The sequence below is a fragment of the Coregonus clupeaformis genome, chromosome 7 (assembly GCF_020615455.1).
Source record: "Coregonus clupeaformis isolate EN_2021a chromosome 7, ASM2061545v1, whole genome shotgun sequence".
NCBI lineage: Eukaryota > Metazoa > Chordata > Actinopteri > Salmoniformes > Salmonidae > Coregonus > Coregonus clupeaformis.
This window is the reverse complement of record NC_059198.1, coordinates 19,075,838-19,098,608: the sequence shown is the minus strand read 5'-3', so window position 1 is coordinate 19,098,608 and position 22,771 is coordinate 19,075,838. Positions and strand designations below refer to the sequence as shown.

Below are 22,771 nucleotides of genomic sequence, written 5' to 3'. Positions count from 1 at the left end.
ATCCCAGTATAGACTACTCAGGTACTAATCCCAGTATAGCCTACTCGGGTACTAATCCCAGTATAGCCTACTCGGGTACTAATCCCAGTATAGACTACTCGGGTACTAATCCCAGTATAGCCTATTCAGGTACTAATCCCAGTATAGCCTACTCGGGTACTAATCCCAGTATAGCCTACTCGGGTACTAATCCCAGTATAGCCTACTCGGGTACTAATCCCAGTATAGCCTATTCAGGTACTAATCCCAGTATAGCCTACTCGGGTACTAATCCCAGTATAGCCTACTCGGGTACTAATCCCAGTATAGCCTACTCAGGTACTAATCCCAGTATAGACTACTGAGGTTATATCTAACACCATTTTCTCGCTTTCTCGCACCTTGCTTCTGAGTCTGAATCACAATCAATACTCCTCCAAAGAGCTTTGTGACTTTTTCCAAGTGGCTGCTTCAGCAGAGGTGTGAGAGAAGCATGAATCACGTAGCCTTCTTTCAAGTGGAAACAAAAGAGAAACTCAAGGACGAGCCTGAAAGAAAACACACAGCACAGACGTACTGTATATGGCATAATTTGTGCATCTGTCATTGGAAAAGGAGAGCTTGTTGTTTCAACCTCTCTTCCAATATCACCTCTGTGCCTATGCCTGTGCGCCTATGCCAGCAAGTTTGGTAGACTGAGACTAATTGTCAAACTTGGTATTTTAGTGTGCTTAAATACCGTATATCATCAATGGCTAGCTAACGTTAGTTCATTCATCTTTCATCTAGTATCTATGTTGCCTTAGCCCCCCGGAGCGCTTCCTAGAATCAAAGCCCCCCTTTAGAAAATCAGCAGTCTCCTTTCTCACAGACCACAGATGAAAAAAGGCTTGATTCCCATTCTGTTCATTCTGTTGCTTCTGATAGAACTACAAATTAGTTTCCAATTTGAGTGTGAATGTGATTGTGAACTCCCCTCAGAAGGGCCTATGGGCCCTGGTCGAAAGTAGTGTAAGAGAGTCAGGTTGCCAGATTATGAATGAATTTTGGAGCAGCCGGGAGGCTCTGCTGGAATGTCATGATGTTCTGGCATTTCCCTGACAGCTCCAAACATGTAGACATAAATCATTATTCACTTCAATGGACTGCAGCGCCATAGGGACATACGCACACACACACACACACACACACACACACACACACACACACACACACACACACACACACACACACACACACACACACACACACACACACACACACACACACACACACACACTTTCCCTCTCTCAAAGTGAAGGGTATCAGAGGGAGAGAGTTTACCCTTGGAGGCAATGGCTGTGTGTCTATCTCAGTCAATACTCAACACTCTTCAGAGCTGATGAATGTCTGTGTTTGCAGGTAATGACTCAAGGAGGAAAATTGTTGTTAAACAATCAGACACATTTGGGTGATCTCTGGCATCATCCTTGCGTGTGTGTGTGTGTATGTGTGTGTGTGTGTGTGCAACAGACAGCGTGAAGGTCACGCCCCCTCACTATCTCTGCCGATTTATAATCCAGTCACTCTGCTGGCATTGCCATGGCAGCAAGGAGTTGAAGGCAAACAATGCCATTCAGGGTGGAAGGAAACCCTTTGATGAAAGGAGAGAGAGAAATGGAGAGATGTGTAATACCCATCTATCTCCTGAGGAGAGATAGGATATGAAGAGGCAGTACTTTACATAATATTCAAGTCCCTTCATGGAGTTTCACTTTAACCTATTACATGCGCCAGAAAATATTGTGTTTAGTGGTGAACTGAGTCAGAGGGGGGCGTAAATATCCAGGTGTTAACAAACACACACATAGCAGGTAAGATTTCCACCATGTACTGACATTACAGAATTCATTCCTATCAGTGTTTGAATTGGGCTGGAACACACAGGTACTGATTTACACACAGGTACTGGCTTAAAATATGATGAATACTGGCACCTAAATATAAAAAGTACCAACACCCAAAATGAGCACAGGCACCTATTTCTTTCCACTTCAAGCACTGATTCCTATGTATCAAACAAAGCCTCTTTAGAATGTGCAGCACACATTATAATTAGTCAGTGTGTCAGTTGAGACAGCACAGAAATGAAAGCTCCTGAAATACGTCAATGTTGTCATTTCACAGGGGAATGACTGAGAATGGACCTCTTCCTCCACGTAAATCTGATTGTCTGTGTTTATGTGTTCCATTTCAGAGCTGAACCAAAACTGTCTGTCATATAGTCTGATAGAGTACACTGTCTGCATACTAAAAACCCTTAGCTTCCTGGTCCCATCTATTTTATACAACATGGTAATCTACTGTATCTTTATTTGATAGTTTGTGTCTGCTTAGAATAAGAATATTCCTTAGAATAAGAATATTCCCCTCAGAAAATAGTCCTGCTGAGACAGAAGCTATCCTAATATGGATACTGTACATTAGTTACATTTTTCAAAACAGGACAGATAATTTTTTATCATGTTGAATCAGTTTAATTAACAATGTTGAGTCCGTTTGGTTGTTAAGTGTACCTGCCTCTTGCTCCATGGATGAGTGTGAGCAGCTGTTGGAAGACTGTTTTAGAAACTGTTTGGCAGAGATTTGGGGAAAATCAACAGCCCGTAGATGACAAGGCAACCTGTTCAGAATTCTTCAGCAGCACACTGTTCCTACTGCCGCCCAAGAATTCTCCGTATTTATTCAGTTTTCCCATGGAGTTATACAAATTCATGAACATTATTAGACAGACAGATAAATAAGTGTCTTGGATGTATGAATTGCAAGTTTCTCCATATTCTACTTGTAATCAAGGCGCTGTTGGCACATAAGCCCCTGATCGCAGACTCTACTCTCGTGCTAGTTGCTTGTTTATATGGGTAATGGGTAATGACAAAGTGTTGCTTGATCTGAGCCCATTATTGAAATGTTGTGTGGAGCTAGCCACAGAAAGAGTGTGTTAGCAAACAGCTGTAGCTGGAGTAATATTGGCAGGCGAACTGTGGAATACTAGGCAAATTTGCTGTTACTCATTCAAATATGTGAAATAAACACAGCGAGGTGGGTTAGTGGGGCGCCTTCCTCTGACTACTAACAGCCTTCCTCTGACTAAGTCTGGAAGCCAGGAGAGACTCTCAATGTGTTGTAGTTTCCATGGAGGGGAAGCAGACACTGTTGTAGTAGACCATGGGAGTTGTTACGAAGCTCAACTCAGCCATGTTCCTATCTCTGAATGACCACTGCGAGTGTCATTCACCACTGAATCATTCAGTGCACAATTGTGGTCCACTGTGATAACTAGAGTGTTTCCTTCTTAGGTTCCCTAAGTTTTGTCAGTTTCCTTTTTAGTTTCCAAAGGCGGTTATGAAAAACTCCTGGCCCTACTGACAACACAGTGTTTTTGACCGGCAGACCAAACCATCCGGGTAGCAAGTCATTAAGCCTGTGCTGTCTCTCATTATTTTAATGACCATAGTTGAGTAGAGAGTGTGCTGTAACTAGGAGGCAGATAGTTGTTTTGTAAAATGGGTGTAATGAGTGGGAATATCCTCAGCCACTATACTTTGACTTATTAAAGAGGCAAGGGCATTATTAGCACTAGTTTCTTATCTGTAACTGGGGGAATGGCCTCCTCCCTTCCTCCATGGAAACTCTATACTGTATATACAGTATACACTACACTGAGTATACAAAACATTAAGAACACCTGCTCTTTCCATGACAGACTGACCAGGTGAATCCAGGTGAAAGCTATAATCCCTTATTGATGTCACCTGTTAAATCCACTTAAATCAGTGTAGATGAAGGGGGGGAGACAGGTTAAAGAGGGATTTTTAAGCCTTGAGATGTGGATTGTGTAGTATGTGTGCCATTCAGAGGGTGAATGGGAAACACAAAATATTTAAGTGCCTCTGAACGGGGTATGGTAATAGGTGCACCGGTTTGTGTCAAGAACTACAACGCTGCTGGGTTTTTCACGCTTAACAGTTTCACGTGTGTATCAAGAATGGTCCACCACCCAAAGGACATCCAGCCAACTTGACACAACTGTGGGAAGCATTGGAGTCAACGTGGGCAGCATCCCTGTGGAATGTTTTCGACACCTTGTAGAGTCCATGCCCTGACAAATTGAGGCTGTTCTGAGGGCACAAGGGAGGTATACTCATCACCACAGTGGATCAACCATTCAATTTTCACATTGTGAATTTTTACCAGAAAATCTCATTAATTGTGTGTATGGTTTAGGCTTACCTTGGCGTGACTTTTTGATAGCCGTGTAATTCTCTCTCGGACAAGGTGAGTTTTATTTCGCAATGCTAATTATTGATAATAGTTACCTTGTCCGAGAGATTTGCACAGTTATCAAAACGTCACGCCAGTGTAAGCCTATACGAAACACAGACCTTATTTGAAGTAGGTCTAAAATCCGAGATTTAAAAAATGAATGGTACCATTTCCAGGTTTTATGACTCATACTGTGGTACTCAATACCGTATGCACTGTAATAAATATAATACAAGTACTATATGTAAAATGCAAAATGTGAAGCTGGTTTCCCTGATTAAGAGGCTCACATAATAGCCAAACAATTATGTCTTTTTTTTTCAAGCGTAGCCAACAGCTCAACATTTCTACTCAGTCTACTTGGAGTGAGTGAGTCACTCTGTTTGTTTTAGCGTTTGTTTTTGTTGATGCCCTTCCGACAGTTCCAGTGCCACTTAGGCAATTAGTCATCTTTAGTATGCAGTGTGCTCCATCTCCACCTCCTCAATCATCAACACAGGCAATTATGTTCAATGGAATAGGATCCAGCAGCCGAGCTGCCGGAGTTGATAGAAACTAGTGTGGGAGGTGTGCTGCTGAGCTTCCCTCTGCATTAGTCAAGCCTGTGGGGTGCTTAGTACGCACATTATGAAGGGCTTAGCGAATAGGATTACTAATTCAAATCAATACCTTCTAAATTTGAGCTCTTCCAGAATCGTAGTCTTTAATGTTTACAGGAAATAATTAGAGGTCTTCTGACTAGGGTTTACCCTCACGTGGGCTTAACTAGTTAAAGTTTTTTTTTTTTTATAGCTAGAGTATGTCAAAGATCAGATTATGGATTTTAGGCTTGCTACATTTCTGACTCATTCTGGGTCTTGTGGATGAATAAAATCTGGACATAGGGGTTAATCCCAGTTCATGCTACTCAATACAGATCAGACTTTCACTCTTGTTGTTGTGAACATACTGTGTGCGCACACACACACACACACAGACACAGGCTGCAGGTAGCCTAGCGATAGAGCGTTGGGTCAGTAACCGAAAGGTCGTTAGTTCGAATTCCCAAGTCAACAAGGTGAAAATATGTCGATGTGCCCTTGAGCAAGGCACTTAACCCTAATTGCTCCATAATGGCAGACCCTGGCAGTGACCCCATTCTCCGAGAGTATCTCGGAGTTGGGATGTGCAAAAAACACATTTCCAATTCACACATGCGTATATACACACTTGTACATGTGTGAAATAGAACACATATAAGCACACACACAAAGGCCGCTATCCCACCTAGAGGCAGACATTCAAATGTCGCCAGCTGAAGTTTGTAACTATTCAAAGGTCAGAGACTTGTTTGCGGTCATCGTTCAATTTTATCCCTGCCACCAGCTACTGCAGTTTCAAACACAAAACACATTATCCAGTCTGAGACTGTCAGCATGGCCAAGTCTATATGATGACTCAATGTGGGGGATTTCTTATGTCTAATTGAGCAACTTGTTGTATTACCGCAGTGTTCACCGGCTCATTGAGCCCCATTTATTGTGGTCTTTCCCACTCCCACCTCTCTGCTGTCTCTTTCTTTTCATCTGCCTTCCCTCCCACTGTAAAATCTATTGTTTTCTCTTGTGTCTGTTGTGCAAGGATCTTGAGTGTAATAGGTTACTTAAAAATGACAAGAATTCCAGACAATGTTAGAGGGAAATGCAATTTAAGCAAATACTTCATTATATCAATATCAAGCCTATCAATTTCAATAAGATCGAGAAAGGGATACAAAGTCAAATGGAAATGACCTGAATAATCAGAGAAATGTACAATGTAAGACTATAAATCCTGGTCTCAACTCTTTACGACATTTAAGGACGGAAAAATATGGAAATTTGCTGGTGTTGAACCTGTCACTCTGTCTTCCGTTTGGACTTCGCTCCATAACAGCACCTCCGGACACAGAAGAGGCATGTTTTGATGAAGAGGAGGGTGAGCAGCAGCACGATGGCCAGAAGGAAAGCGAACACGTCCAGGCTGTGGTACTGGTACCAGGTGAGCTCGTGGGCCTGGACCCTCAGGTGCTTGGCCCCTTTATTCCTCATGGTGAACTCTATCCAGAACACCGCTTCATCCTTGGGACTGATGGGCCTGTCATGGTGGATCCTAGACAACCTCAAGGCATTCTCCTTATACGATGGCTCGTTGATCACAGCGTTGAGTCCATCCACCAGATCCTGGGTTTTCATGGTGTTGAAGTCCATGATGACCGCGGCCCCCTTGGCCTTCATGTGGACCATGTTGTCCGGCTGGTCAGCGAACATAGGAATTCCCACCATGGGGACCCCATGATAGATGGCCTCGTAGATGCCATTGGTTCCACCGTGGGTGATGAAGGCTCTGGTCTTGGGGTGACCCAGCAGGTCATTCTGCGGGATCCAGTCGAAGACTCTGGTGTTGGGGTCCAGGGTCTCAGGCTTCTCCCCGCTGAGCCTCCACAGGACCTTCTGGGGAATCTGCCCCAGGGCTGAGGCGATCATGTTCCCCTTCTCTGTGGTGAGGTTCTTGATCATGGATCCGAGGGTGAACACCACAATGCCGTCATCTCCAGAGCTCTGCACAAACTCCTCCATGTCCTCTGGTAAGGGCCTGGCAGGCTTGCAGTGGATTCCCCCCACAAACTTGAAGTTAGGGAGGAAAGGACGAGGGTAGTCAAAGTCCCAGTATGTCCGGATCAGCCACAAGTCAGCTTGGCCCATCACCTCACAATAGGTTGATGGCTTCCCTCGAATCTCACTGTAGTAGGCGTCTATGTCTTGCCAATAACCGTATGCCATCATGTCCTGGGATGCATAGAAGAGGAAGTTCAACAGTCTTTCAGTGAAGCTCATTTCATCGGTTAACTTGATCATGGCACCAGGGACAAAGGATGGTGGAGAAGGCAGCTGCCCACAGAGCCTCTCCCACATGTGGGCAATAGAGAAGCGCAGGGAGTAGACCAGAGGAATGCCCAGATCCTCAGCCACCAGGTCACTGCAGGGGTAGATTGGATCGGATAACAGAACATCGTACTTGGCCTCTCTCAGTCTCCTCATGACGGTCTCTGACCTCAGCAGTCCGTCACAGATCTGTATGGAAAACTTTAAATCTCTTTTTGCAAGATGATACCCCTTCCAATGGATCTGCAAGTAGCTCAGGTGATCTATCTCGTACATGTAAAAGTGGATTAACTCCTCAAATAAATCGCTCATCTCTTGCATTGAGATGGAGACGTTGAATGGTTCGTAGCTGAAGCGAGCCTTTTCCGTGGGGTCCATGTAAACAGAGGCACTCTGCACCAGCACTGTAACACTGTGTCCTCTGTCAATCAAAGTGTCCAATACAGGCTTGAGGTTGATCCAGTGACTGCCTTCAGTATGCCAAACTAATATTTTTCCACAGTTTACACTCCCTATGATACATAACTGTGCGAACACACACGCAGAGATATACCGTGTCAGCTTCATCGTGACTGTATGGAAACGTGTTGAAAACCAAGCGTTTTGAAACTCTTTCCAAAGTCAACCAATCATTAACTGATGAAGTTGAACTCTGTATTGTAGTACTATAGGATTCCTCCAGTCACATAACACCAGATAAGCGAGCCACCGCCTTGGTCTTTCGGTGTGAAAGGTAAAGGCAAGCACACACAGAGAGTAACCCTGCTTGTTCTGCTTGTTCCTACCCTGAGTCAAGCAGCTAGCTGCATGTAAGTCCTGCCAGCAACACACTGTTCAGTCATAATAGGTACCAGTGGGATCAAAACCTCACAGGCGTCGGGAGCAGAATGGTAATCTCCTCCAAATCCTGGGCAGGAATGTTGGCCCAGGAAATTAGTCAGGAGAGTTTTGTTATTGCAGAGGGGAGAAACGAATGGGCTGAGTCACTCTGGACGTGTCCCAAATGGCACCCTATTCCCTTTATAGTGCACTACTTTTGATGAGAGCCTGATGGGCCCTGGTCAAAAGTAGTGCACCATAAAGGAAATAGGGTGCCATTTGGGACTCAGATAGAGTGTCAAGCTTGATGAAAGGTGTCATCCTTTACCAGTCCACCTCTACACTTTATACATGGACTGAGATCAGAGGAAAGGGGAAAACAAATCTGGAGAAAACAAATTATTAACGTAATGTCCAGTGTTGTGCCCATGAGATCAATATTGGGGATGAGGTTTTTTTATGCATTCGCATGGTGGTTTGGTGGATTTTGTGACCTTGATTTACTGACATTATTAGCAGACATTGACAAACTACAAGCTACACTATAAGCTACATAAGAGGACATTAAATAAGAGGATATTAACATGATCGCATTGACACGCACAGACAAAGAGTTGCAGGCAGGATGAGGTAGCAGCTGTAATATGACAGGTGAGATTGCAACTCTACCTGCTTTAACTTCCCTGGCAGGAAACTGTGCGACCGGGAAATGCTTCCCCCTGATAGCGAGGAGGAGAGGGAAGGAAAACAGGAGCAGGATGGTGGAGAGTGCTCACAGCTGGGATCAAAAACAGGATTGGATGGATCATGGCTCACAGGTGGGTGAATATGGAGTGGCCCAGGTGAAAAAGCTGTTCCACTCTAAAGGTATCAGAGACACCTGGAGCTGAGTGACTCTCTCTCCGGCTGGTGGAAAAATATTTCAAAGGGTTCTCTCATGATAGTTGAAAAAATGTCTAAATGTATTGCAAATAACAAACATCTGCCTCAACATACTTCTAGACAATTCGTGTGTGCATAGAAATCGGAACACAGTGTTTAATTTACATGACAACCTCTGTCTTACTTCAGGTACCTACAGTACGTAACAATGGAGCTAATTGTTCTATTTCCTGTAAGAAGTAACAACACTAACAAATAGCCAACCAGTATGAAGAATAATTGTTACAAATGATCCCCACAAAAGACCTGTTTAGGATTCATAAATCAATTATGCCTTGCTGTCAATGTAGTTGCGATTCATTGACCATTTAAATTATTACAAGTGCGACATTTCGATTGAAGAGAGTTCACACAGTGTTTAAAGCACCCCCCTGAAAAAATTTACCTCAAATGCCAGCATTCCACTGTGAAGCTAATCTATTCCCTGACAAACAAGAGTTCTGAATGTCACTGCACACTACACACACACACACGTGCACACGCACATTACTGCTACTCCTACTGTAGGAGGCATGTGACAAGGAAAGAGGGATGATAATGCTTTGCTCTTGTTATTCTGCCTAGTAATCACACTGTTCCCCAGTAGGCCTATGAGAGCTCTCATGCTGGGAAAATCTCTATCAGGCACAAGCATGCTAAAAAAGGTATGACATGTAGACCTATACTCATTATGGCTGAAGATTACTGTGACTGTACATATGCCCCTAAGTGATACTGGTCGGTGTGTGTGTGTGGGTTTAAAGAACAGCACATGCTATACATGTACTAGTAATGAGTCTATACCCCTCGGTGAATGTTGGACAAACACTTGTAACAAGCAGCATCTTTGGATTACGAAACGGTCAACACACGGAGTGCTTAAGCTGTAGAAAGTTCTCAGAGGAGATAATTTGATACCAGTATTGAAAGACAAGGGCAAAAATAATGCAACGTTAGTCGGAATACATTTTCCTTTCCATGTATGACGAGGAGCTTGTGACAATTCTGCATTAGATCTGCTTATCAGTATTCGTCTGCCGATGGTCTGAAGCTGAGCTCAGGCTGCAGTGACTCAGCACTTCAACATGATTAGATAGATTTGCTGAACCATAAGTAACCATTAAACATTGATAACCATAAGTGACCATTAACCTCTAAAGGTCTAAGCCTTTGGGGGGGTCTACTAAGCTAACATATGGAATTGGTGGTCATACCATGGATCATTTATCTATTTGATTTGGAATTTTAGGACCCCTGGAGGTATCAAAAAATAAATAATTACATATTGAATTTGGACTTTACCACTATAGCCCATAGAAATGCATTGAATAACACATTCATAAATGGAAAAACAGACAGTCAAAAAAGAAATCATAAGGAATAAGGTTTTGAAGTGTCTTTCCTACATCTAGGAGATATAAGAAAGATAAGGAAATATTTTTTTGTTGTTGTTGGCACAAAACTACCTTCATACTTCCATAACAAATGTTTTACCGGTACCGGTTACCTTCAGACGAGTTATTTGACGCTACAAACAGAAGTTGGCACATCGGCGGTACCGACCTCAGACGAGTCCCAATGGGCTTGTGGGGGTCGTAGAGCAAAACGGAGAACACAATCGTGACAATCTCATCTTTCCATAGACGGGTGCATCAATAGACTGTTAATGATTTAACCATTGATGACCATTCATGTTATCAATCACATTACCCTCTCACCTGGTATGATCTATGTGTTTTATTGTTCACAGTTTTGAAGGGGATTGGATGTTGATGATTGACATTCAACTCTCTGAACCCTCCAAACAGTGCGTTACATAAGAATTAGTATGCATTCTGTTGTATCTGAGACTATGTCAACATCAACTAGGAAAGTTAAGATATAGATGGAGACATCTTACAGAGGACATGACTTGTACACACTGTACATCATACCAGGTGAGAGAGTAATGTGATTTATAACATGAACGGTCATCAATGGTTAATGGTTACTTATGGTTACTTAGGTAATGAACGAAAAAGGGACTGTTAGGTTCAAATTGATCTTAAAAGTTTGAAATGCATGAGTTTCTGGTTGCAAGTGTCACTTAATATCTTTGCCGCTCCAATATTAATAGGCAAATCTTTGTTAATGTGCACCACTGAACAGCCGCTATGCAGTCATGCTGTCAGACAAAAGTTGAGGATTAAAGTGACAATTGATATGACAAGATTACCACCCCAGACTTAGGTAACTGGGATCAATGTTTAAAAATATATATTTTTTAACATTCTCAGACCAAATGGTAAGTAAGTAAGCCTTGTCCGAGCCAGAATGAGACCCTGCAAAATCTCTTGTTTCTCTAGTGCAGGGATCATCAACTAGATTCAGCCGTGGGACGATTTTTTATTGAGTGGATAAATCATTTGTACTCTGCAAATTGACGCAAGAAGCCCAAACAGATATTGTAATTGACAAAAACATAATCATTTCAAACCTTGAATACATTGGTCCACAATCCCATACTGTATGTCTCTCTATTCCAGCCAGGTCACCCGTGATACAAGCCAGTATCTGCCTCTGATTCTAAAGGTTGCAAGTTCGAATCCAGCGATAGAACGTTATTTTTGTTTTAAGCCTATCCCAAACCTTAACAATTTGGAGTTAATGCCTAACCTCGAGATTTCGGAGTTAATGCCTAAACTTAACCCTGCCTCTGATTTCAAAGGTTGCAAGTTTGAATCCAGTGATAGAAAGGTTTTATATATATATATATATATATTAAGCCTATCCCAAACCTTAACCCTTACCTTACATTTTTTAGTTAATGCCTAAACCTATCCCTAACCTTAAAAATTCGGAGTTAATGCCTAAACTTGACCTTAAACACTCAACTTCTAAATTTGACATTTGAGAAACATGGATGAATGTCTAATTCTGAATTGAGACTGTGAGAGATAGTTGCTCTATTTATGAGTGGAAATACTTGGGAATAGATTTCCTAAATTAAAATCATTTTGAGCTAAATTCCTAGTGAAGTTACAGTCTATTATGTCCAAAAACGAAAATATTACTAAACAAGTTATTATAATTTTTTGCTAAACTTTGGGGGGGCCAAATAAATTCAGCCGTGGGCCGTATTTGGCCCGCGGGCCGCCACTTGACGATCCCTGCTCTAGCATGAGGCAGCTTGATGTACCAGTACACCCCTGAACAGGATTTGAGTCTGTTGTAGTTAGTAATGTAATGAGTAGATTTGTATCCGTACACTGTGAAAGATTCTCTATGTCAATTAATCCATTTTGATTTGTATATCTAGGCCTACCAACCATTGTAATTACAGATTGTTGATAGTGACAACAATCTAGTGTTCATTATTCAAATGCTAATGTGATGATAACTACTGCAGTTGATCCACAAAGGAAATAAAGGAAATCGTATTCAACAGAAGTTAATGAACTTTCCTTTCTCTGCTTCATTAGCTGCAATATGTTTCATACACTCACTGGAAGCTAATATGAAGTATTTCAGAGAATGTAATAAAGTGGCTGTAATAAAGAAGCTATGTCCCAGACAAGTGATTTTTGAAATACATTAATTATGGATCCTTTAATTACTGCCTAGATCTTCACAATGACTAGTCTTGATGATTCATAGGTGTTCAGGTCTACATGAAGGATTTCTACAATGCTAGTGACTAATTGTGAGTTATTCTGTTACATTTGACATGAACGAAGAGATCCAATGCAAAAATATGAATGTGAATTGTATATTTTTAGACAGTTATTATTCCTTTTATATGCGTGTGCACATCATGCCATATATATTTTTTTACAATAAGATGAAGTAATCTGCACCCTTGGTTCTCTGTTTTAACTGTTTATTTACCCTGGGTCTTGCCTCATAAGGAGACAGGTATAGACAGGAACCTACAGTATATCTGTGATAAAATAGAAAGTTCTGTCACTTCAGCATTGATTTGGATGTCCAGTATTCCATCCAAAGCACAGTACATTTGTCAGCATTAACTTATTTGATTGTGTGTAGCACTCTTCAATTGTGTTGAAAGTCTGTAATACTAGTTTGAACACAGAGATTGAAGAAAAAACCCTAGAGGTCTCCACAGAGACATCTAATCTGTGTAAGGCACTATAGCTGTCTGTCTGTTGTGAGTGTTAGAGAGTGGAGGAGGAAATGGGCTGGAGCTTATTAATGCTGTTCTCTTGGCTGAAATCAAAAGTGCTTTGTTGTCTTCTTCTTTTTCTCCACTACATTGCTCTCCTCAGCACTTTCCTAGCAGATCAAGCGTTGATAAAGAGACAAAGCATCCACCTCCTCCATAGGCTCCTTTGTGGCTTCTGTCCAGATCTCTGCACACCACCCCAGCCACTGCCCACCCCCCACCCTGCTTCCTATTCCATTGCTGAGGGTTTAGTGTGCAATGCCAAGCCCTGATTCAGCAGGAACAACAAGTGTTTATGCTGAGATGGTGAGCAGAGGGAAAATCTGTTGACACACTAACTCTGCTCCCCACTTGATGAGGCCAAATAGTAGAATGTTAAATCTTTATCCAGATTTATGATGTTTTGGTTGGTAAAGACACAGTTATTTGTCATTGGGGGTTGGCTTGAACAGACTGAGTTGTTGAACTTCGAAATTACTTCTATATTTGCATAATATGAAAGTTTCTAATTTTCTATAGCCTACTCATCAGTTTGTTCAGGGTTGCATGCATGGCAGAATGGCAAACAAGAAAGAAAGAAAGACAGAAAGAAAGAAAGAAAGAAAGAAAGAAAGAAAGAAAGAAAGAAAGAAAGAAAGAAAGAAAGAAAGAAAGAAAGAAAGAAAGAAAGTCTTTAAAGAATAGGCTTAATTTGCATTTTTATGCAGAATATGCACTGCCCCCCTTGATTTCTAAAGCAAAGTCCAATTAATGATATCAGCTCACCATCAAGCCTACACAGCAGAATTGTATATTCATTTCGTGTTAATTGAGTTCTTTGAACCAGCGGGCACCGAGAGAGACAGAGAGATACTGTATGTCTAATTAGTTTACCATGTCTTTGTCTCTTCACGCACATCTCAACACATGAAGACAGAGTGGCAGCCGCGTTATGAATGAACGCACCGCGCGAGTTAATTCTGCCGTTGCAGGGCTCGTGCTGCTTCCTCGAGTAGCGGTGTCGGCTTGAGGCTCTCTGATTGGCTATCCAACAGCATGCCCAGGTGCTGACAGAGGATGGAATGAGCAGCTGGATCTCACCGCGTTGCATGACAGAGACACCAAGAACGAGGTGCGCTTTGCAATCTTTCCAGTTTTTTGCTACCCAGATATTACTAGAAATTGGCAGGATAATTATCTACACAAGGAGAACAAATATATGTAAATCCTCACCTCACCCAGTCTGCCCCCGCTCACTGTAATTCAAACCTCGTGACTCGTCAATGGTTCCTGCTGCGACCGCAGCGTAGGGAAAAGAACCTGAAGACAAGGCAGTTAAAGTATCTGAGAGACAGATCTAAAGGAAGTTTATACTTGTACACTTATCTGAACGCGTCCTCTCCCACGTTGTGTGTCCGGGAGAGCGCTCTATTTGGAGGCTGTCGCTGGCGGTCATCCGGCGCCCATTGATCTCGTGTAAGTGATCGATTATAAAATCAACTTCTCCTTTTGAGTTATTATAGTCTACCTTTGCGATATGATCGCAAGTAGCATTGACCACAATTAAGAATGCCCTGATTCAAGATTGAAATTAACTTTGTCCTGGTTGAGAAATAGATAGGCTACCTGGCATGTTAGGCCTATCTGTATATATATTATTTTGTTTACCTCGTTATAGCCTATCCATATGGACAGATATTAAATGTTTTTTTAATTCATTAGCCTGTTTTCTGATAAAGGTGACACAACATAGCGGGGACCGAAATCCCTTCAACACATTCGTTTATCAAAAACACCTGTTATGCATGTTGAACACTGATGTTGATACATGACATTGTTAATGTGTTTCAATAAGTCATTGCAAACGTGGCAGTCTGAACAGGGGGATGGATAACTGGACTGCAACAATTGAATTCACGAGGTTCGATCTGATAAAACAAGATTGTGTAGATGACACTGTGATTTAAATGTAGTTATAGCCATATAAATATCATCTCATTCATGCAACATGCATAAAGAGACCTGGCAATCAGTGCAAATGCGATATATCAGGCTCAACATTGTCAATTTCAGGATGCATGATGCAGCAGTAATATGCAGGCTAGTATAGGTCATTGTAAACAAGTGTTTGGATGCCTCTGACGGTGCAATGAGGAGTAGCCTAGGTCAAAACCATGGCAATGAATGAATTTGCTGGAGAATGCGTGAGAGTGAATCATGAGAGCGGGTTGTGGGGATTTAAATCAGCGGAAGAATGTGATGCGGGTCGGGCTACCAAAAAGTGACGGTTTGCAGTCATACCTTCAGGGGGCATGTCTGGACTGGTGAGCGTTATATTACTATTGTAATATTATATACCATTATGTATACTTTGTATTTGGAGCCTAAATATAAGCAAAGCAAGCATGCGTGCTGAGAGTTGGCTGCAGACAGTGGTATCTGTGATGCCTAGACTTCGTGACGCCATTGCTCTTACCTGTTGGTCAGCGAGGTGAAGTGTGATAATGTATGACAATACAGACTGCAAAATGCTAAGCGTTATTATCTTATGGACACATCAAAATAAACAGGCCTTATTATACTACTGCACTTGTCTATGTCTGCCTTTGATTGGCGGGATATTGTCTTTAAATTCAACAATATCCTACTCTGGATTAAATATTGCTACCCACAATAGTTCACATCAATATACCACATTGTGTACATCTATGATAGCCTATAATACACCTGTACAGTGTGTTATGTTGATGTTTACATTCTAGGAACCTGTCTCCTTTTTAATTCGCATCCATTTGGTGAAAGGTGTTTTTGTGTCAAGTGATGTCATCAGCACAGTTACATAGTAGTTTATTCACAGAAACCGTTGGATACTGCACTGCGAGCAGGTTGTGAATACAATGCAGCATATTCTCACCTTGCCACCTACTATATAGAGGGTGGTAATTGGGAGGAAGGCACAGGGTGTGATAAGATGTCAGACAGTGACAAATGATCAGGTGTTCTTCCCAACCTGAAACCTGCGTTCCCACTTCCAGGGCCCAGAATAGGTTCCGAAATAGCACCCTAATTCCCATAGTGCTTGGCTCTGGTTAAAGGTAGTGCACTATATAGGGAATAGGGTACCATCAATGTATTCAATTGTTTTCACACCCTCTATCTCCAGCATTAACCCTGAAAGCACAGAGCCTTGCTATACGTCACACATCATAGGCCGATGAGTGAATAAACATCAATTGGCTAAAAGTCCATTCATTTTATTCATAAGATGTATCTTAGAATTCAAATGTCCTTCTCACTCAGTGGATGCATCACAAATGGCACCGTATACCCTACGTATTGCACTTATTTTGACCAGAGCCCTTTGGGCCCTTGTCTAAAGTAGTGCACTATTTACGGTAAGGGTGTCATTGCGGATGCAGATAGTGTTCTCTCCCTTCTGGTTGAGGCTAAGCACTGATCCTTAAGCTAGCCTCCGAGAGGCTAAAACAAGCAGTTCATTTAGTGCTTGGCTGCCCCTGCCCTTTGAGCTCACACATACACACAGGCCTGCTTATTATGCATCCATCTGCTGTGGAGCCCAAGCCGGGTTGCATCGACACCATTACTGTATGTAACAGACAGCCTCAGCCAACATACAATAAGGTTGTCAGTGTGTGGTTTCATGTCACAATGTGTTAGTAGGTCTGTGCATAATATGATTTGTGTGTGTGGATGTGGATGTACCCGTGTCGATGTATGTGTGAATTTCTGTTTGAGTGTGTGGGTTTCTGTCTCTGAAGAATTGCATACACTCCTAACCTTGGACATCCTCAGCTGAGAGGTTCTTCAGTCTGACCCAGTTCCATCCGGTATCCACTATCCAACCCTTGTCCTGGCCTGTATGTTGCTGTTACATACTGTATCTATTCAATACATATGCTTTCAATACACATACACGTTGTTATTATTATTGTCTCTCATTTACTCACACACAAAGGCCAGTGAAGTCAAGGCTGAACAACAACTAGCATTGTTTGTTTACTTAAAGAGAAAGCATCAATTGAAACACTAGAGAAATATAGCTGCGAGCAGCAATGAACGGGGTTCACAGGATTACAGAAAGGACAGAAGATCAGTTAGATAACAAAGCAAGCACTCTATCATGTAGGAACTGTCTTCCTTTATGTGCAATCATGAGTCTAAATACAAAATCTAGAGTGAATCTAGCGCATGGTTCATGAGGAGATGAGGATTGCAGATGATTTTGCGCATATGCAAATAATGAGTTGTGAATAGTTTCCTTTTTTATATATCAATATCAAATTCAATGTGGTTAATCTTAGTGACGTCCATAATAGTGATGACAAGCTTCAAGTTGATAGGCCACTGTGGAGTGGATTTACAGTGGTTTAAATGGACATGTAAAATCAGATTGCTGATTTGTCTGACTGGCTGAACAACACCTTATCACCTGAAGCTGTGGAAGACCATCGCCCAAGACCTGCCAAATCTCTACATTATTTTTTGTTTTTACAGCATCTTTAAGATTATCTTTGTAATGACAAGCGCTATATAAAATGAATCTATTATTATTATTATTATTATTATTATTATTATTATTATTATTATTATTATTATTATTATTGTGATGAGTCCAAAGACCAAATTTAGAGTGAATTTGACTTTTAGTCCATGAGAAGATTTGTTATGATTATTTGAAGCATTAGGGTTACATAGTCCAAAAAGTGAATTGTTAATAGTTTCCTTATTGTTTAAGATGTCAATGCCAAACATAACATGGTTCATCATGGTAATGTCTTTGATGACCGTAAACAGTTTCAAGTTGATAAGCCATTGTGAAGTGGATTTACAAAGGGTTTAAATGGACACGTAAAATCAGATTTCCTAATTTATCAATTACTCAGCCATCTCTTAACCAATCCCTTAGCTTTTCTCAAACTAAATTAAGAGATGTACCATGGGCCTACATACTGAATGTGTTGATATTGGGAAAGGTTTAAAAAAATGTCCAATATAAAGGAAAACATTTCCTGGCGGACCTTATGGGTTCTTGAGGCAAATTTGTTCAGCATGAGTAAAGACATGTACATACAGAGTTTCAAGTCTCTGTCAAACGGGGCGGCAGATATGTGAGGATGCTTTTAAGTGAGAATGCTTATAACAGCGCCACCTATAGGCCAATTGGTGCTATTCTTTTTGACCAAGTTACTCATGGACTCTAGTTTCTCTGTGCCAAATTAGTGAAAAGTTACCAATCTATACTTGAGTTTTTTTTACCATGTCAAGGTAAAAAAACGATCTAAGAATAACAATAGGTTTCACAGCTTCGCTGTGAACCCCTAATGTGGAGTTGCATTGTGGGATTGATGGTGTCTGTGTTGATGACTTATCAGTTCGGGTTAGGCTATCCATATAGTGGTGATGTAGAACTAGGGCAATCCCACAGTAACGGAATGACAGTTTATTTTAGTTTTTTTTACTTTAAAATGTATGTCAAACCTAAACCATTGATTTCAAAGTTTAAAAAAGGCATACAACTCTATGCACAAGGACTACTTATAACAATTTACATAGATAATTTCACAAAAACAAATTTACTGGAAGAACTGTGCAGATGCATAAGCATTATTTTTGTCACTTGCCTACACACAATACCCCATAATGTCAAAGTGTAATTATTATTTCAAAATGTTTACAAAGTAATTAAAAATCTGAAATGTCTTGAGTCAATAAGTATTCAACACCTTTGTTATGGCAAGCCAAAATAAGTTCAGCAGTAAAAATGTGCTTAACAAGTCAAATTTTCACTGTGTGCAATAATAGTGTTTAACGTGATTTTTTAATGACTACCTCATCTCTGTACCCCACACCTACAATTATCTGTAAGGTCCCTCAGTCGACCAGTGAATTGCAAACACAGATTCAACCTCAAAGATCAGGGAGGTTTTCCAATGTCTCGCAAAGAAGGGCTCCTATTGGTAGATGGGTAAAAATAAAAATAAAAGCAGACATTGAATATCCCTTTGAGCATGGTGAAGTTATTAATTACACTTTGAATGTTGTATCAATACACCCAGTCACTACTAAGATACAGGCATCCTTCCTAACTCAGTTGCCGGAGAGGAAGGAAACTGCTCAGGGATGTCACCATGAGGCCAATAATGACTTTAAAACAGTTACAGAGTTTAATGGCTGTGATAAGAGAACTAAGGATGGATCAACAACATTGTAGTTACTCCACAATACTAACCTGATTGACAGAGTGAAAATTATGAAGCCTGTACAGAATAAAAATACTCCAAAACATGCAGCCTGTTTGCAACAAGGCACTAAAGTAATACTGCAAAAAATGTGGCAAAGCAATTAACTTTTTGTCCTGAATACAAAGTGTTATGTTTGGGGAAAATCCAATACAACACATTACTGAGTACCACTCTCCATATTTTCAAGCATAGTGGTGGCTGCATCATGTTATGGGTATGCTTGTAATCGTTAAGGACTGGGGAGTTTTTCAGGATAAGAAAGAAACGGAATGGAGCTAAGCACAGGCAAAATCCTAGATGAAAACCTGGTTCAGTCTGCTTTTCACCAGACACTGGGAGATTAATTCACCTTTCAGCAGGACAATAACCTAAAACACAAGGCCAAATCTTCACTGGAGTTGCTTACTAAGAAGTCAGTGAATGTTTATGAGTGGCCCATGACCAGAACCAGCTCAGAGAGGGAGAGTAACGGAACGCTCCACCCTTGGGCCAGCCCCGCGTCCATCAGGTTTCCCGCGGCCCCAGAATCCACCAGTGTATGCGCCCGACGCACAGCGCGGGCCCACTGAACCCTGACGGGGAGAAAGTCTGGGAGTCTCTGGAGTTGGGGTTTCGGTTCTGGCTAGCACCCCTCCTGATATTAGCGAGCCCTCCCGTTTCCAAGTTTCTCTGGGCATGAGTCGCAGTGGTGACCTGCCTGGCCGCAGTACAGGCAACGTCCCTGGCGCTGATGCCTCTGCTTCTCCATCCTGGACAAGCGCGCCGCACCCAGCTGCATAGCCTCCTCCTGAGGCGTCTCCTCCCTGAATCTGCGAAAAGCCTCCGGGCTGATAGGGGGTCGCGGAGGTGCGTCTTACGTCATCCCTCTCTCGTGCGCCCTCTCATGACGCCGATTGTCTACCGGCACCGAGAGGTCGACGAGGCCTTCCAGTTGCTCAGGCAGCTCCCTGAAGGAGAGTTCGTCCTTCATCCCCTCCGATAGCCCCTGCGCGTAAAGGACGGCCAGGGCGGCCTCCTCCCATCCTGCTTCTCGAGCCCGGGTACAGAACTCCACGGAGTAGTCCGCCACCGAACGGTCACCCTGCCAACAGGTCGTGAGCCGCCTCCCGGCCTCGTGCCCCGACACCACCCGAGAGGTGTCGAACACCTTGCGTAGCTCCTGGGTGAATTGGTAGGAGTCGGAGCACGCCTGAGTTTGGCTCTCCCACTCCGCGGTAGCCCAGTAAAGGGCCCAACCCGTTAACTGAGTGATGATGTAGGCCACCCGGCCCTGCTCCACTCCGTCGGGAAGGAGTAGGGTTGTAAGCTGAATTCCAGGGAACACTGGGTGAGGAATTCCCTGCAGCCCTTTGGACCTCCGTCATACCTCTCCGTAGGTGGTAGGTGGGGTTCCCACAATGTTGCAGGCGAGACTGGAGACGCAGCTGCCGCGGCTTCCGCTCCGCCGGCTGCCGGGGCTGGTCAGGTGTCCACCCGGCTCTGCACGGCGATCGTCAGCTGCCGGAGATTCTCTGTGATCTGCTGCAGGCTGCGGTCGTGTTGGTTCAGCATAGCTCTCTGCGTTGCCAATGCGCTCCGATACTCTGCTCCCTCCGCTGGGTCTATAGTGGCTCAGTTTTCTGTAAGGGTTGGTGTGAGGTGTGACCCAGGTGCGGTGCAGGATAAACAGTAGGCAGTAGGCAGAGATGGTGAAACAAGGATCTTTACTGGTGGTCCCGAAGCCAGGATACATAATAACGGACTTAACACGATAAAAGAAAGGTGGAGCAAATAAGTCTCCAAAAACAGGCTGACAGCCAAAATACAAAATAGTAACTACGACTGAAATAATAAAGAGTACCTGTACATACTTCTCCGATCAGACACTGATTAGTACTGCTGAGCATGGTCCTCTGTAGCTCAGCTGGTAGAGCACGGCGCTTGTAACGCCAAGGTAGTGGGTTCGATCCCCGGGACCACCCATACACACAAAAAAAAAATGTATGCACGCATGACTGTAAGTCGCTTTGGATAAAAGCGTCTGCTAAATGGCATATTATTATTATTATAGTGAAACTAGCAGAGAAAACTGAGCAAGGGAACACAGGGAAGTGAGGGCATAAATACACAGGTGAACAGGTAGACACAGGTGACACCAATAGGATCATGATTAGTCCAGACTGTGAGTGAGGAGGTGCCTAAGGTTGTCGGAGGGCGACACCTAGTGGATCGCTCTGAAACTGCGACCCCCTCCTGTAACAGTCTAGCAATGATCTTCAACCAATTTGACAGAGCTTGAAGAATTTTGAAAATAACAATGGGCATATTTTGCACAATCCAGGTGTGGAAAGCTTTTAGAGACGCACCCAGGAAGACTCACAGCTGTTATCACTGCCAAAGGCGTTTCTACAAAGTATTGACTCGGGTGTGAATACTTATGTAAATGAGAGATTTCTGTATTTCATTTTCAATAAATGTGCAAAAATAACTAAAACCATGTTTTCACTTTGTTATTATGTGTTATTGTGTGTAGATGGGTGAGAAAACAACAATTTAACAAATTTTGAATTCAGGCTTTAACACAACACAATTTTGAAAAAAAATCAAGTGGTATGAATACTTTATTAAGGCACTGTCTATGCTCCAAATTAAGATTCAAAGATGCCTGCAGAAAGAACGTCTATGTTTCACAAGTTTGGACATCACAGTAGAGTACAGCAGAGTAGAGTACAATACATTACATTATACATTACTCTAGTGTGCTCTACTGTACTGTACTGAACTATACACTAATTTTACTGTACCGTACTCTACTGTGCTTTACTGTACTGTGCTGTCCAAACTTGTGAAACATTGACGTCTATGATTGGTTCCAATTTGGTCGGTCACCAATCATGGACGTCTATGTTTGGGCCAAATCAAGGCCAGTCCGAACCGGACCAAAAATATACGTCTGTAGACGTTGAAATCAAGGCCGGTCCGGACCAGACCAAAAAACAACATCTGTGGATGTTGAAATCGAGGCCAGGGTGGACTGACCAAATTTAAACTACCATGGACGTTCCTTGTCGGTCAGTGCTCAGTAGGTGCAGATGCTGGTTACAGTAAATGGAACGGGAGAGGGCTCATGGGTGAGAGAGGGAGAGAGAGACTTGATTTCTGTACTATGATTTCCCATTGTAGCCAATTGAACTGCAGTAATTCCGTTATAGTTTTTCCGGTAATTGTGTTACTGATCGGGTAACAGAATTCCGAGTTTTAATCATTTATTAATTCATAAAAAATACAGTATATCAGTAAAAACTAGGCTTGGGCGGTATCCAGATTGTCATACCTTCATACCGACCTTGTGCCATACCGGGATATTCGGTAATACCGGCACTGAACACAAGGGACACTGTTTTCAAACCCCACTGATACTCTGTAATCCGAAGGTTAGCAATGCTAACAAGTACATGTAG

At 42.4% G+C, this 22,771-nt stretch overlaps 1 protein-coding gene across 1 annotated transcript; it reads right to left on the bottom strand.

The window, feature by feature from the left end:
* Positions 1 to 5,954: 5,954 nt before the first annotated feature.
* Positions 5,955 to 7,815, bottom strand: LOC121569865 (UDP-glucuronosyltransferase 2A1-like). The gene has a single exon (XM_041881124.2). It carries the CDS (start codon positions 7,752 to 7,754, stop codon positions 6,162 to 6,164), a length of 1,593 nt encoding a protein of 530 aa, XP_041737058.1. The 5' UTR covers positions 7,755 to 7,815; the 3' UTR covers positions 5,955 to 6,161.
* Positions 7,816 to 22,771: the final 14,956 nt, after the last annotated feature.

Excerpts from the sequence above, each read along its gene's own strand:
- LOC121569865 (XM_041881124.2), bottom strand. The coding sequence starts at position 7,754 with ATGAAGCTGACACGGTATATCTCTGCGTGTGTGTTCGCACAGTTATGT.